The sequence below is a fragment of the Brassica oleracea genome, chromosome C8, assembly GCF_000695525.1.
Source record: "Brassica oleracea var. oleracea cultivar TO1000 chromosome C8, BOL, whole genome shotgun sequence".
NCBI classification, from domain to species: Eukaryota; Viridiplantae; Streptophyta; class Magnoliopsida; order Brassicales; family Brassicaceae; genus Brassica; species Brassica oleracea.
Genome location: NC_027755.1, coordinates 31,357,498 through 31,369,992, shown reverse-complemented (window position 1 = coordinate 31,369,992; position 12,495 = coordinate 31,357,498). Strand labels below are relative to the sequence as shown.

The window sequence follows — 12,495 nt, the reverse complement described above, 5'->3', positions numbered from 1 at the left end:
GTTGATAGCTTGATGCTATAACTGGGACCACCGGTTTGGAATTTATAATTCCACCCCAAAAAAAAAAGAATTTGTATGAGGACCGGTTAGGTTAGGTTGGGTTTGATGTTAGTTTAATACCTATCGATTGATCCAACGGCTTGGGATCAAAAAGGTGCATAGAGATTAAAGAGTAGAGGACCGGAGCAGTCGAAGGTTTTGTTTTACTTAGCTTTTCTCCCTTATTGAATTGGGTAATTTAATAGAATTGAGTATAATTTATATGAGACCTAAATCTAATGTTATTGGATTGAGTATTTGGTAAATAGAATTTAAATCCATTGAAAACTCCTGTTATTCAATATTGTTTAGATTTAGTTATAATTCTGGTGAATTTTAATGAAATTCAATGTATCTTTTTAACTAAAACAAATCCTACTTTTTTTATCAATATTTTGAAGGAAACGATACTTAGGATATCTTTTCCATCAAAGTACTTGCATACTTAAATTCCAATACTTATTCTAATTACCCAATTCAATAACACCCCCGAAATCGTATTTCACCTGATTTTATTTTATTTGTTTTTTTTAGCAAAGATTTTATTTTATTTGTTATATTTCAGATAATCATGATTCTTAAGAAAATTAAGTTTTTTTTAATTATTAATTAAGATAAAATCAACTGGGCCAATAAATTGACAAAAACATTAAGATAAGATTTTTCTCCTTTTTACCTGTGAAATCGTATTTTACTTGATTTTTATTTATTTGTTATATATTGCAGATAATCATGATTCTTAAATAATGTAGGTTGTCGTAATCACATTATATATAACAAACATAACCAATAATTTTATCATAGATATTTTTTATAAGAAAGCTGGCAGAGAAGCTCGTGAACTGAAGAGAAGAAAAGAGGTGACATTGAGTCGGTGATTCTTTCCGATCGAGTTGCGATCATCTTTTTTTATATTTCTAGCAAGATGCCAGAACGTGCTAAAGCTTTGGTAAGAAAATTAAATTATTATGCCCTTTTTCAAAAAAAAAAAAAAAAGAAAATTAAATTATTCATATAAATCATTGGGATTGTGTTTCTCTGAGCTAAAACAAGGGTTTTATCTGTCTCCAAAAGAATATGCACGTAGTGAAGCGCGATGGATGGGTGGAAACTCTTCACTTGGATAAGATTACTGCGCGACTTAAGAAACTTAGCTATGGGCTTAGCAGTTACCGCTGTGACATTCTCCTGGTAGCTCGTGAAGTTTATGCCCGTGTCTATGACGGGATCACCACGAGTCAAGTTGACGAGTTGGCTGCTGAGACTGCTGCTTCCATGGCTTGTAACCATCCTGATTATGCCTCCGTAAGTATATATATATATATAAATTCTAGTCATTCCTTAAGACAGTTATAATTCTTACCCTGATACATGCATAATAATTGTAATGTTTTTTTTCTTCTTGTTTTGTCTTTTTATTTTCAGCTGGCTGCAAGGATTGCTGTCTCAAATCTCCAGAAGAACACACAGAAATCATTTTCTGAGACGGGAGTGTCCAGCTTTTGAATTTTATTTTTGTTTGGGTTTAGGGTGTATCATTGATTTGAGTTTTTATGTTTTTTCAGGGTTGCGTACATGTACAATTATGTCAATGAGAGATCGGGACTGAATGCTTCTCTAATAGCTGAGAATGTATTTTCGATAGTTTCGGAGGTACACACTAATAAGCTCTCTCGTCTGTGTAAGGGGTCGGTCGATAGAATGTATTTATTTTATCTTGTATAATATTACTGAATTGTTCTTTCCTTTCAATCTCTCAGAATGCTAAACGTCTGGACAGGGAGATGGTATATGATCGTGATTTTGAATATGATTACTTTGAATTTAAGACGCTTGAGAGATTATACCTCTTGAAAGTCCAAGGGAAAGTCGTTGAAAGGCCTCAGCACATGTTGATGAGGGTTGCTGTTGGCATCCATTTGGGAGATATTGATTCGGCAATCAAAACTTACGATTTGATGTCTAAGAGATTGTTCACTCATGCATCTCCTGCTCTCTTAAACGCAGGCTCGCCAAGGCCTCAAGTACTTAAATAACTATATAGAGCTTTATTGTTCTTCAATGTATTTTTTTAGCTCATCTTCTTCTAATTGAATTGTGCAGTTGAGCAGCTGCTTTCTTACCTGCATGAAAGATGATAGCATCGAGGGCATATACAATACAGTCAAAGAGTGTGCTGTTCTACGCAAATCTGCAGGCAGTATTGGTGTTTCTCTTCATAACATCCGTGGCACAAAGGGAATCTCTTATGGTATTGGTAAAATGCTGGATGTTTTCAAAGCTACTACTCGTTTTCTTGATCAAGGAGGAGGTAAAAGAGGAATGTGTACATCTTTAGCTTTCCTACTGTGTAGTGAGTCATCTTAAGTCTTATCTCTCATGTATATTGTTTGCACTAGGTGAAGGAGGAGGCGTTACAGTATACCTGGAGCCATGGCATGCTGATATCTCTGAGTTTCTAGATCATCTTTGGAAGAGCCACGGAAAGGTACCAAGATATTTGTTGACCATGTTATCCTCAGATGTGGTTTGCCTGCTAACAACGTCCATATACATTTTTTTTTCAATGGCAGGAGAAGCACAGTGCTAGAGACTTGTTTTATGCTCTCTGGGTTCCTGATCTTTTCATGGAGAGAGCCCTTGGGGATGAGCAGTGGTCACTGTTTTGTCCTAATGAAGCTCCAGGTTTAGCAGATTGCTGGGGACCGGAATTTGAGAGACTGTACACAAAGTATGAAAGAGAGGTGAGTCCCCCCTGTTTCATTTGCTATCTTATGTAACATGATTTCTTATTGTTATCTCAATACCATAACAGTTATGTTTGTCCATGTCTTTTAGGGAAAGGCAAAGAAGGTCGTTAAGGCGCAGGAGCTTTGGAATGAAATCGTGACATGCCAGCTAGAAACAGGAATGCCATACATGCTTTTCAAGGTAAGTAACATATATATATATATACATGATTCTGTACATATATATGTTATTAGCCATAAATATAGCCAACTGGTTCTTAATGTTTCTATTTTAGGACTCATGCAACAGAAAAAGCAATCAGCAAAATCTTGGTACCATAAACTCCTCCTCCGGCTTATGCAGTGGAGTTATTCAATACAGCAGTCCAACAGAAACAGCTGTGTGCAATCTTGCATCCATTGTTTTGCCTAGATTTGTTAGGGATAAAGTGAGTTATAAGAAAATTGTTTTTTTGCGGGTTCTCTAAGTTTCCTTTTTATTATTACGCTCTCTTACTAACATTCTTCTTGCTCACAACAGGATGTTCCAATGGACTCTCATCCATCTGAGCCTGCCGGCAGCCTGGGCTCAAAGAATCGTTACTTTGATTTTCACAGCTTAGCCAAGGTCAGACAGATGCTAACACCTTCATATTTGCTTCATTTGACCTTAAAATCAGATTCTCAACGGATCTTTCTGATGTGAATTTATCGTTGTTTCTTTTGTGTGGCCAGGTAACTGCTAATGTTACTAATGATCTCGATAGGATAATAGACGCAAATTACTATCCTCTAGAGAGTGCAAAAACTTCGAACATGCGTCATAGGCCTATTGGTATTGGTGTACAAGGTCTTGCAGACGTCTTTATCCTCCTTGGAATGCCATTTGGTAGACACTCCTCTGCCTGATGATCAACGTTTTTTGTTATATCTGTTCTGTTCCTAAGCACAGTTTTTACTTTGTTACTCAGGCCCTACAACTGAATACGGATATATTTGAAACCATATACTACCATGCTCTCAAAGCATCTTCAGAGCTTTCTGCAAGAGATGACGCGTATGAGACATATAAAGGAAGTCCCATGAGCAAGGTATGTATGCATGTCATCCTGTAACTATTTTACTTAAACTTCATAATGTTCTAATTGTGGGTAGCGTGTAGGGGATTCTTCAACCTGACATGTGGAATGTGACTCCATCAGACCGTTGGGACTGGGATTTTCTTAGGGATATGATATTAAAAAATGGAGTGAGGAACTCTCTTTTGGTATCATTGGCTGGGAACAACAAAGGTTTGGAGCCTTGTGCATCAAACATCATCAATAACGGAGGGTTAAGGTTTGTATATTATTAAATCATTATGACATTGGTACATTTTTGTAACTGTTTTACTCATTTTGTCTTTGGCTTTTGCTCAGTGGTGAATTCACAATCGTGAATAGGCATCTTCTTCACGATTTAACTAATATGGGACTTTGGTCTCAGAGAATGAAAAAGGTTCTCACTAGTGAGAATGGTTCTATAGGAAATATCCCAGAGATACCTGATGATCTGAAAGCAATTTACAGGTATAATAATGCTTAATTTTTTTTTTGTCATATTGCTAAAGTCTGAGATTTCACTTCGTTCATCCTGAAATTCAATTCAGAACTGCTTGGGAAGTTAAAAAAAAAACTTTGGTCAAGATGGCTGCTGGTCGTGGAGGCTATGTAGATCAAAGTCAAAGCTTTAACATTCACTTGAATGAACCGAGCCGCCTCAATGTCACTGACTTGCACTTCTACACTTGGTTTCAGGTTTGATTTTTTAATTTAATTTCAAAATAGTAGTATATTGTCTTTCATTTTTTTCTTTTTATTTCACTGTGTTATTGTGAATTTGTACCAACAGGGTTTAAAAGTCGGGATGCAGCACCTGCTATTACGTGCTACAAAGACACATGGGCTTTCGCTTACCTAGTCTGTCGGTGTTAAATATTTGGTTACATTTTCCCGAAAGTCTTTTTATTATATTTTTAGGATCCGAGCGGGCTACGCCCGGTTTTTTTTCGTTTTAGTTTAAATCTAAATTATATATTTTATATGTTATTTTGATATATAAATATTATAATTTATTGTAAAAATAAAAGTAGCTACATAATTATAAAATTTTCTGTCTTACAAATTTCAAAATTTTAATATCCAAATTTTTTGATATTTTTGTTATTGGAAATTTTGTATAAGGTGATGAGCAAAATGAAAAAAAAATTGATTAAATTTTAGCTATATGTTTGATTGATTGGATTGTATAAATGTTTCATTTCACTTAAAATTTTTATTGTTTTTATTTCCAATTATTCTCTTAGTAATTTAATGGACTCCCCCCCCCAAATCTACAACACTTTTAAAATATATTTTTTTCTTAAATCACTGGTTTAACATTAAAATACTTTTCAACATTAAAAAAACTTTAAAATATGTCACTAAAACTTAAAAACTACAAACTACAAACTAAATTCTTACAACAAAAATTTCTGCACGTACAACTCAATTAATCAGATTCATGATTTAAATATTCATTTATCTTATTCATATAATTTTTGATGTAAATTTTTTGTTAAATGTACAACTAATTAAAGTTTTGTTTTTGTTTTAGAACCACTGTATTCACAACTTTCGCAGGTGCTTTTTCAATAGTATGTTTTGATGTAATTGCACCATCTATACTTTTACACACATATATATATATATATATATATTTATGTGTATATATAACCAATCTTGACAATGATCATAATCGTATTGTTATCTAACAATTGATCGTTGATTAAAATAGTTATTACCAAATTAAACAATTTTTTTATTGTGTTATTTATTATATTATAGTTGTAACGTCACATGATAATGCAAATTCATGATATGTAACTGAGGTTTTTTTCTTAGAACAAAACAACATAGACAACAAGATAAGCTATTTAAATATGTGTAGATTGAGGTTTCACTTAAGTTCATTGTTTTCACTTTCTTTCCCACGTCTTACCTTCGAAACAAATATGACTGACTATGCGGATGACAATCCCAGAGATCTTTGGTTGTGCATAGATGGAAAGAGCTCATGCGGCTTAGACTTGTTCATGTGTATAAACCCACTTTAAAAGTTATATGATGTGATTACAGTTGTTTTAGAAGTAAGTGCAGATATAATTTTTTACGCATCGTTAGAAGTTTGTTTACAGAACCTAAGATGCATTTGAATTTATGATCTTGGTGTTAGTTTCAGAATAATCTTTTATGTAAAAATAAACTACTACTATGCCGGAGTAAAAGCTACAACAGAGGACCTTACTGCTTTTCAATTAGTACTTATAAAGAGTTTTGTGAGCTTTTCATTCTTTGGCCAACATTTATATATGTAGCATTCCCAGCTTGTGTTTTCAATGCCTGCAGTTTTGCTGGTGCACAGAAACTCCATAATCTGTGAAACATTGAGGTAACGAACTGAGAATGAAATATTTTATAGATAAATACATCAGGAAAGCTAAATTTGAGTATGTTAGGACATAGGGGTTTACCTCTGGCACCGTTACATGTTTTATTTTGTGGACACCCCCATACTTTGCTGAGCTGGAGGAGCAATTGATGTCACTCCCACACAACCTGCAAATGAAAATAGTGTTTGAGAAAATGTGTGCGAGTAAAGTAATAAGGACATCTTATCATTCTAGGTTCTTATTCATGGAGGTAGCTCTGGCCCCTTTCATTGTCAAAGTAGAAAGGAGTCGCATAGGTTGCATTAAGGAATACTTAGATCCCTACGATGTTCAGATGAACAGTTTGTAGACAGGATATGTGCAGCATGGGGTCTGTACCTTTGGCTTAATGCTTGTGGCAAGAATGACCTTAGGCTCCACATCCGCCTGCTCTAATTTCTAGTGGAGTAGGCTAGCTTGCCCGTCAAACACACAGAGACAAACCGTTGTATCCCTGCATAATTTTCTGCAATTGAAAGTTGTTCTTATGAGGCTAACTTTACCTTTGATGGATGGCTGCAACTATAATAATGCTGTTTATTTGCTGTAATATATTCATTATGGCTTTGCTAAGACCATGAGCTAACATATTTTTCTCAAATTATGAAAACAAATTTAGTCAGTTCAAGTTTAATTTGTTGGGTTTTGTAAGGGGGTGTATTGAATCTGAAATTCAGAGTGATTTGATTTTTGTGAGTTTTTAGATGATTTTAGGTGAAGATTATAATTGGTGTGATTTTTGTTAAACAACTCTAGAATCTCACCTGAAACTATGAGATTTTGATTTTTATTTTTATAGCTTAAAGAAATCCCTCTCAAACACCTTTAAAAAATTTAAAACACTCTAAAATCTCCAAGCTAATATATATATATATATATTTATTTATTTTATTTTTAGTTCTAGATTTATTTTGAAAATGTAAAGCATGATTATTTTATAAAAAAGCTTTAGAAAAAAATGATTGTTATAAAACTTTTACGGCTCTTTCAAATCAACCTCGTTCTATTAACTTCACTTCTCATTCAAAGTCTAGAGAATATTATGAGCATATTCAAATACAATATTAATTTACAACTCCCAAAATAAAAAAAAATTACATAAACATAAATCTCCAATCTTTTTTTAAAAGATTATCTTGTAATTTATATTTTAGCATATACCAGTGTATCTATCTATACTATACTATTTTATAAAACCTGTTTACAAGTCGAAGGAAACTTGTTTATAAACTTGTTTATGAAACTTGTTTTTAAGAAGGAACTTGAGAAGGAACTTGAGAAAAGATGCGTGATGAGAGAAGATGCGTGATGAATGAAGAAGAGTGCTGTGTTGTGAATAAAAGTTTGGTATACAAAGTTTATATAGACAAGACTACAAGAGTTCACAAGACTACAAGAGTTCACAAGTTTATATAGACACAAAGCTTTACAAGTCTGTGACTGATGACTACAAGAGTTTGCAAGAATACAAGACTACAAGACTACAAGAGTTAGTACGTAAGCATTGCCCGTGACTGATATACAGAAGATGACTTTACACTCTTCTTGACCTACACAAGTAATTACTACATAAGTCCGTGACTGATGACTGATTACTGATGACTTTGCACTCTTCTTGACATGAAAAAAATGAGAACATGACACCCTCTTCTCTCTCTCAAAGTGACAAGCCATGTGACCACAAAGAGCTTTAGAAGAAGTGAAACCTTTACCACATTCTCTGCAATAAAGAAGCTGTTAGCTCCCGCACGCATCAAAACCATCATAACCCATCATCATCTTGCGTCATCACCACTCACCATCAGCCTGTACAGAGCACCAAAACCCTAAAAGAGTCCTACACATAGATAGGAGTCTCCATCACCAGAGCACCAAAAACACAGCTCTCCCGACCAACTCCCACTTTCAATGTTTCTCTCCCCATCCTTTCACACGCAACCATAAGTTTAAAGAGATCTAAAACGTACAATCTAAAAAAGAAAAGAAAACAACATCAATCACCTGAAGCTTGTGAAAGATTCCTACACCAGCAACTCACACGTTCTCCATGCTTGATCCACAGACCTCCCATGTTAAAGTTAATCCCTGACAGACTCAGAGTTCACCTGGCTACTCCTTGCACCGGTTTTCAACTCGCTCACAGGCGGTGAAGAAAAACCTTTACGACCAAAGTTTAATAAAAAGTTCTGCTGGTCTTCACTCGTATGACGCAGGCTCGCACGCAAAAGCTCAGCAGGCATCTCCCTCTTTATAGCTGCCTCCAACACCTCAGCTGCTGCATTCTCCTGGTTCTGTCCATGTATAGTCTCATACTTGCTCCTACAATATTTGGTAAGAAGTGTGAAAAACTCATCAAACGAGGCTCTCCACAGTCCATCATTCGAGTTTTTCACTACTTCAGCAGCTCTCTCAAGAAGAGACACCAACAAAACATGCTTTCCTCGCTGTGGTTCAGAGAGAACAAGAAGTGACTTGACACTGAGCCCAGAGTGACTTTCCGCTCTTTGAGGCGTCTTCGCTAGTTAACTCGAGAGCCTTGTACCCTTTCATTAATTCTTAAATAGAACAAGAAGCAGATTCAGAAATGTATACACAGGTTTTAGAAGTAATCATAACAAAGTTTCGTGAGGCACCTTCATCCTTTGCCATATCAAGGAAGGCCTGGAGCTCCAAAGCCTTTCGGTAATACATCATGCCTCGCACTGGTTTATCAAAATCAGTCACAACATGTATATAGCAAGCACAATATCACAGAGCTAAAACGTGAAGCAGAGTTTGTCTGATGAAAAAAACTACCAAATACCAGTTTTGGTCAGTATTTGGCCTCTGTAAGATGCCCACAGAAAAACCTCTTCTTCCAAGTCTTCTCACGGTGACAGTTTTCACAATCTTCACCATCAGCCCTTCTTCTTCTCCGACGGCTTCTCAAACGATCCATAGATCCTGCTCAAAAGCCGACTTAGTCCACACCACGAATCGCAGCGATTGCAGACACGATCTTCGTCGGAGCGTCAAACACGATCTTGGTCTGGCGGAGAATCGTAGAAGACGAGAAAAACAAAAAGAAAAAGAAAAAAGAAAAATAAATGTGTTTCCTCTGGTTTGCTGACAGGTGGGGTAAAAAACCCTTTAGTAATCGGTCTGCAAAACCCTTTCTTAAAGATCGGTAACCGCCTTTTAATTTTGTTTTGATTTAATTAAATCCTTAAAAACCCCTTTTAAGAAACTCCTATAATCATGCTCTTAACAATGGTTTTAATAACTAAACGGATATAATGAAACAGGCCCACTGGCCCATCTTGCGTCGTATCAGAGTTTCAGCTGTTTCTTTTTTTTTAACTCCAATTCATCAGTCATCATTTCATAATCTCTCACCGGTCATTTAGATTTTTCTTCTTCATTCTATTTTTTTTTAAAATATACTAGATTTTGACCCGCGCTTTTGACTAATTTTTTTGAGGATTTTTTTATATAATCGCATTTTTTTTTATTTAAGTAGATCTGGACATAAAATCTGTAACTCGATGTTCGAACCGAACCCAAAAAAAAAACTCGATATGTATCCAGTCTTAAATGTAAGAAATACGAGAATGAATTTTGTAGGATGGTACAAAACATATCCAAACCTGAAGTGTTATTAATCAAACCCGAAAATATAACCCGAAAACCCAAAAAAACAGATCGGAATGTCCAGATAAATACCCAGAAATTTATTCCGTATTAATAGTATTGATATCTTGGGAAAAGAATATTAATTTTAGAGGTTATTATAAATAAATCAAAATAAGTTATTAGAGGTTACTTTGTTTGCAAGACATGTTAGTTTAGATTTGAATAAATTTATTCTAAATGTGGTTAGAATATTCTTTTCCACTTGATTTTGTGTTGATAATCAATAGATATTTAACTAATAGAAATTACAAAATTGAAATGAACGAAAGTCCGGAATTGTATCTTTGGCTTGAATAGATAAAAAAACAAAACATATCTAATGTAATAGGTGAACAATGATAAATTTTGTAATTTATATTATCGAAAATTATATGTAGATAATATTGTGTTCATAATAGAATTCTGTATAAATGAGAATGTTTGGTATGGTGAATAATGATCAAATTATGAAAGAAATTGATTTCTTCCTGTGGCACGTGGTGATCGTAAAAGAAGCAAATATAATACCCAGTTAGAGTTTGTATTATTTTCCTATACTAACATGGTCCAATTAGAGTTATTGTATTTTTATTCTAATAGTAAAGAACCTATCGGTTTAGTTAGTATAAGTTCGGATGACATTAGTAGATTAGATTTTGGTTTAGTTTAAGTAATCTGGTTATATTATTTATTAAGGGTGAAAAACATTATGTAACAAACATATGTAACTTACTATCAAAACTGAAAGAGTCCAAAATTTAAAATAAACATTTTTAATTAGATTTAAATTAGGATTCTGTTTTAATAGATTAGATCATTTATAAACAAAATAAAGACGCGGTAAAAAGTTAACAAATGATAAATGATAAAATAGTAATAGAGTAATAGTTATGGATCCTCAAACGGCCATATAAAAGCACAAGTTCTCTTGTTAGTTACAGAGTCCATCCTTGTTCCACAAGCTACCCATCTTCTTCTATTTCTCTCCACAGAAACTCTCAGAGATTTTGCACAGAGAAAGAGAGACTATGTCCACTGACTTGGTTCCAAAACCTTCTTCCAAGGACGATTCTCGAGCCGATAAGAGCGGAGTTGCTGCGGAGAATACTACGATACCACTAAACAGGGTCGGCCCTAGGAGTTTGGAGGTCCAAGACCATTTAGTAAAGATTTCAAAAATTTGGGAGCCTAACAAATTTTTTTTACAAATTGGGAGCCTGTTTACATATAAAAATTTTCAAAAATTTTGGGGGCCCAAGACGAATGTTTCATTGGGCTTGGCCCAGGGCCGGCCCTGCCACTAATGAAGAGACTTCTTGCAAGAAACGACTCAGAGGCTGGTGCGAATAACAATGGAGTCCCAAACCCTAACGCCGCAGGTAATCCTCTCGCCACCAACGGTTTGTTCCACCGACTTAGATAGTTTTTTTAGATTCTAGGTTCTACCGCTAGTAACCTAATGGCTTGTTCATCAAATTCTAGGGTTTCATTAATTAGATAGGTTTTTTACTGGAAGATTTTGTTGCTTAGGTTTTTTTTGTTGTTTGTTGATTCTCAGATTATCAGTCAACCGTGAGAAGATCCGCTCTTTTTCTTTGTGTGGAAGCTTTCCGCGGCGAGGCTTCCACCATGTTACAGGTAATGTTTATCTATGTTAAACCTCTATTCTCTTTTTCTTTGTTTTCTTGTGTGTTAATTGTGGTGTATTTTCTTCTCTTCCTTCACCTTCAGCTGAGGACTCAAGCTATCAGAGCATTGATGAAACGATGGAACATTCCACATGTCAGCATTGACTCTTCTCCTCATGCTCTTGTTCCCAACGCTGGTGATGAGGCTAGAAGCAGCAACCACTCTAACATTCAGGAAAAACTCGTTACTACTAAACCGCAAAGGTATACTTTGATCAGAAAATTTTTTGACTTCAAGTTTTGTTTTAGTTTTGTTTTGTGCAAACTTTCCCTTTAATTTGACTTTCTATTTCCAGTGCTGGTGATGAAGCTAGAAGAAGCAGCCACTCTAACATTCAGGAAAAACTCGTTACTACTAAACCGCAAAGGTATACTTTGATCAGAAAATTTTTTGACTTCAAGTTTTGTTTTAGTTTTGTTTTGTGCAAACTTTCCCTTTAATTTGACTCTCTATTTCCAGTGCTGGTGATGAAGCTAGAAGAAGCAGTCACTCTAACATTCAGGAAAAACTCGTTACTACTAAACCGCAAAGGTATACTTTGATCAGAAAATTTTTTGACTTCAAGTTTTGTTTTGTGCAAACTTTCCCTTTAATTTGACTCTCTCTTTCCAGTGCTGGTGATGAAGCTAGAAGAAGCAGCCACTCTAACATTCAGGAAAAACTCGTTACTACTAAACCGCAAAGGTATACTTTGATCAGAAAATTTTTTGACTTCAAGTTTTGTTTTAGTTTTGTTTTGTGCAAACTTCCCCTTTAATTTGACTCTCTATTTCCAGTGCTGGTGATGAAGCTAGAAGAAGCAGCCACTCTAACATTCAGGAAAAACTCGTTACTACTAAACCGCAAAGGTATACTTTGATCAGAATCAAGTTTTGTTTT

At 34.9% G+C, this 12,495-nt stretch overlaps 1 protein-coding gene and 2 long non-coding RNA genes across 5 annotated transcripts in view; 2 read left to right on the top strand and 1 right to left on the bottom strand.

The window, feature by feature from the left end:
* The first annotated feature begins 860 nt into the window (after positions 1-860).
* Positions 861-4,570, top strand: LOC106308144 (ribonucleoside-diphosphate reductase large subunit-like). Its single transcript, XM_013745274.1, has 16 exons — positions 861-988; positions 1,114-1,344; positions 1,465-1,526; positions 1,605-1,692; positions 1,800-2,063; positions 2,143-2,350; positions 2,439-2,527; positions 2,613-2,783; positions 2,878-2,970; positions 3,065-3,217; positions 3,310-3,396; positions 3,504-3,663; positions 3,735-3,859; positions 3,931-4,106; positions 4,187-4,336; positions 4,417-4,570. Exons 1-16 carry the CDS (start codon positions 965-967, stop codon positions 4,568-4,570), a joined length of 2,235 nt encoding a protein of 744 aa, XP_013600728.1. The 5' UTR covers positions 861-964.
* A 3,029-nt stretch (positions 4,571-7,599) lies between these two features.
* Positions 7,600-9,361, bottom strand: LOC106308207. Of its 3 annotated transcripts, none has more exons than XR_001263519.1 (4): positions 9,080-9,361; positions 8,910-8,978; positions 7,983-8,831; positions 7,600-7,826 (listed from the first exon to the last, which is right to left on the bottom strand). It is a non-coding gene; the product is annotated as an uncharacterized LOC106308207 (long non-coding RNA). The 3 variants fall into 3 exon arrangements; XR_001263518.1 differs by having other exon boundaries at positions 7,600-8,201; positions 8,278-8,831; positions 9,080-9,355; XR_001263517.1 differs by having other exon boundaries at positions 7,600-8,831; positions 9,080-9,353.
* A 2,744-nt stretch (positions 9,362-12,105) lies between these two features.
* Positions 12,106-12,495, top strand: part of LOC106311283 — a 483-nt gene continuing 93 nt past the window's right edge. Inside the window, exons 1-3 of the long non-coding RNA XR_001263973.1 lie at positions 12,106-12,147; positions 12,229-12,300; positions 12,393-12,464. This is a non-coding gene — a long non-coding RNA (uncharacterized LOC106311283). The remainder of the gene's footprint in view (positions 12,148-12,228; positions 12,301-12,392; positions 12,465-12,495) is intronic.

Bases quoted from the DNA above. Each gene is read 5' to 3' on its own strand.
- LOC106308144 (XM_013745274.1), top strand. From the start codon at position 965: ATGCCAGAACGTGCTAAAGCTTTG. The intron at 2,528-2,612 runs GTACCAAGATAT...TTTCAATGGCAG, and splicing joins TTTGGAAGAGCCACGGAAAG to GAGAAGCACAGTGCTAGAGA. The intron at 3,397-3,503 runs GTCAGACAGATG...TTGTGTGGCCAG, and splicing joins ATTTTCACAGCTTAGCCAAG to GTAACTGCTAATGTTACTAA.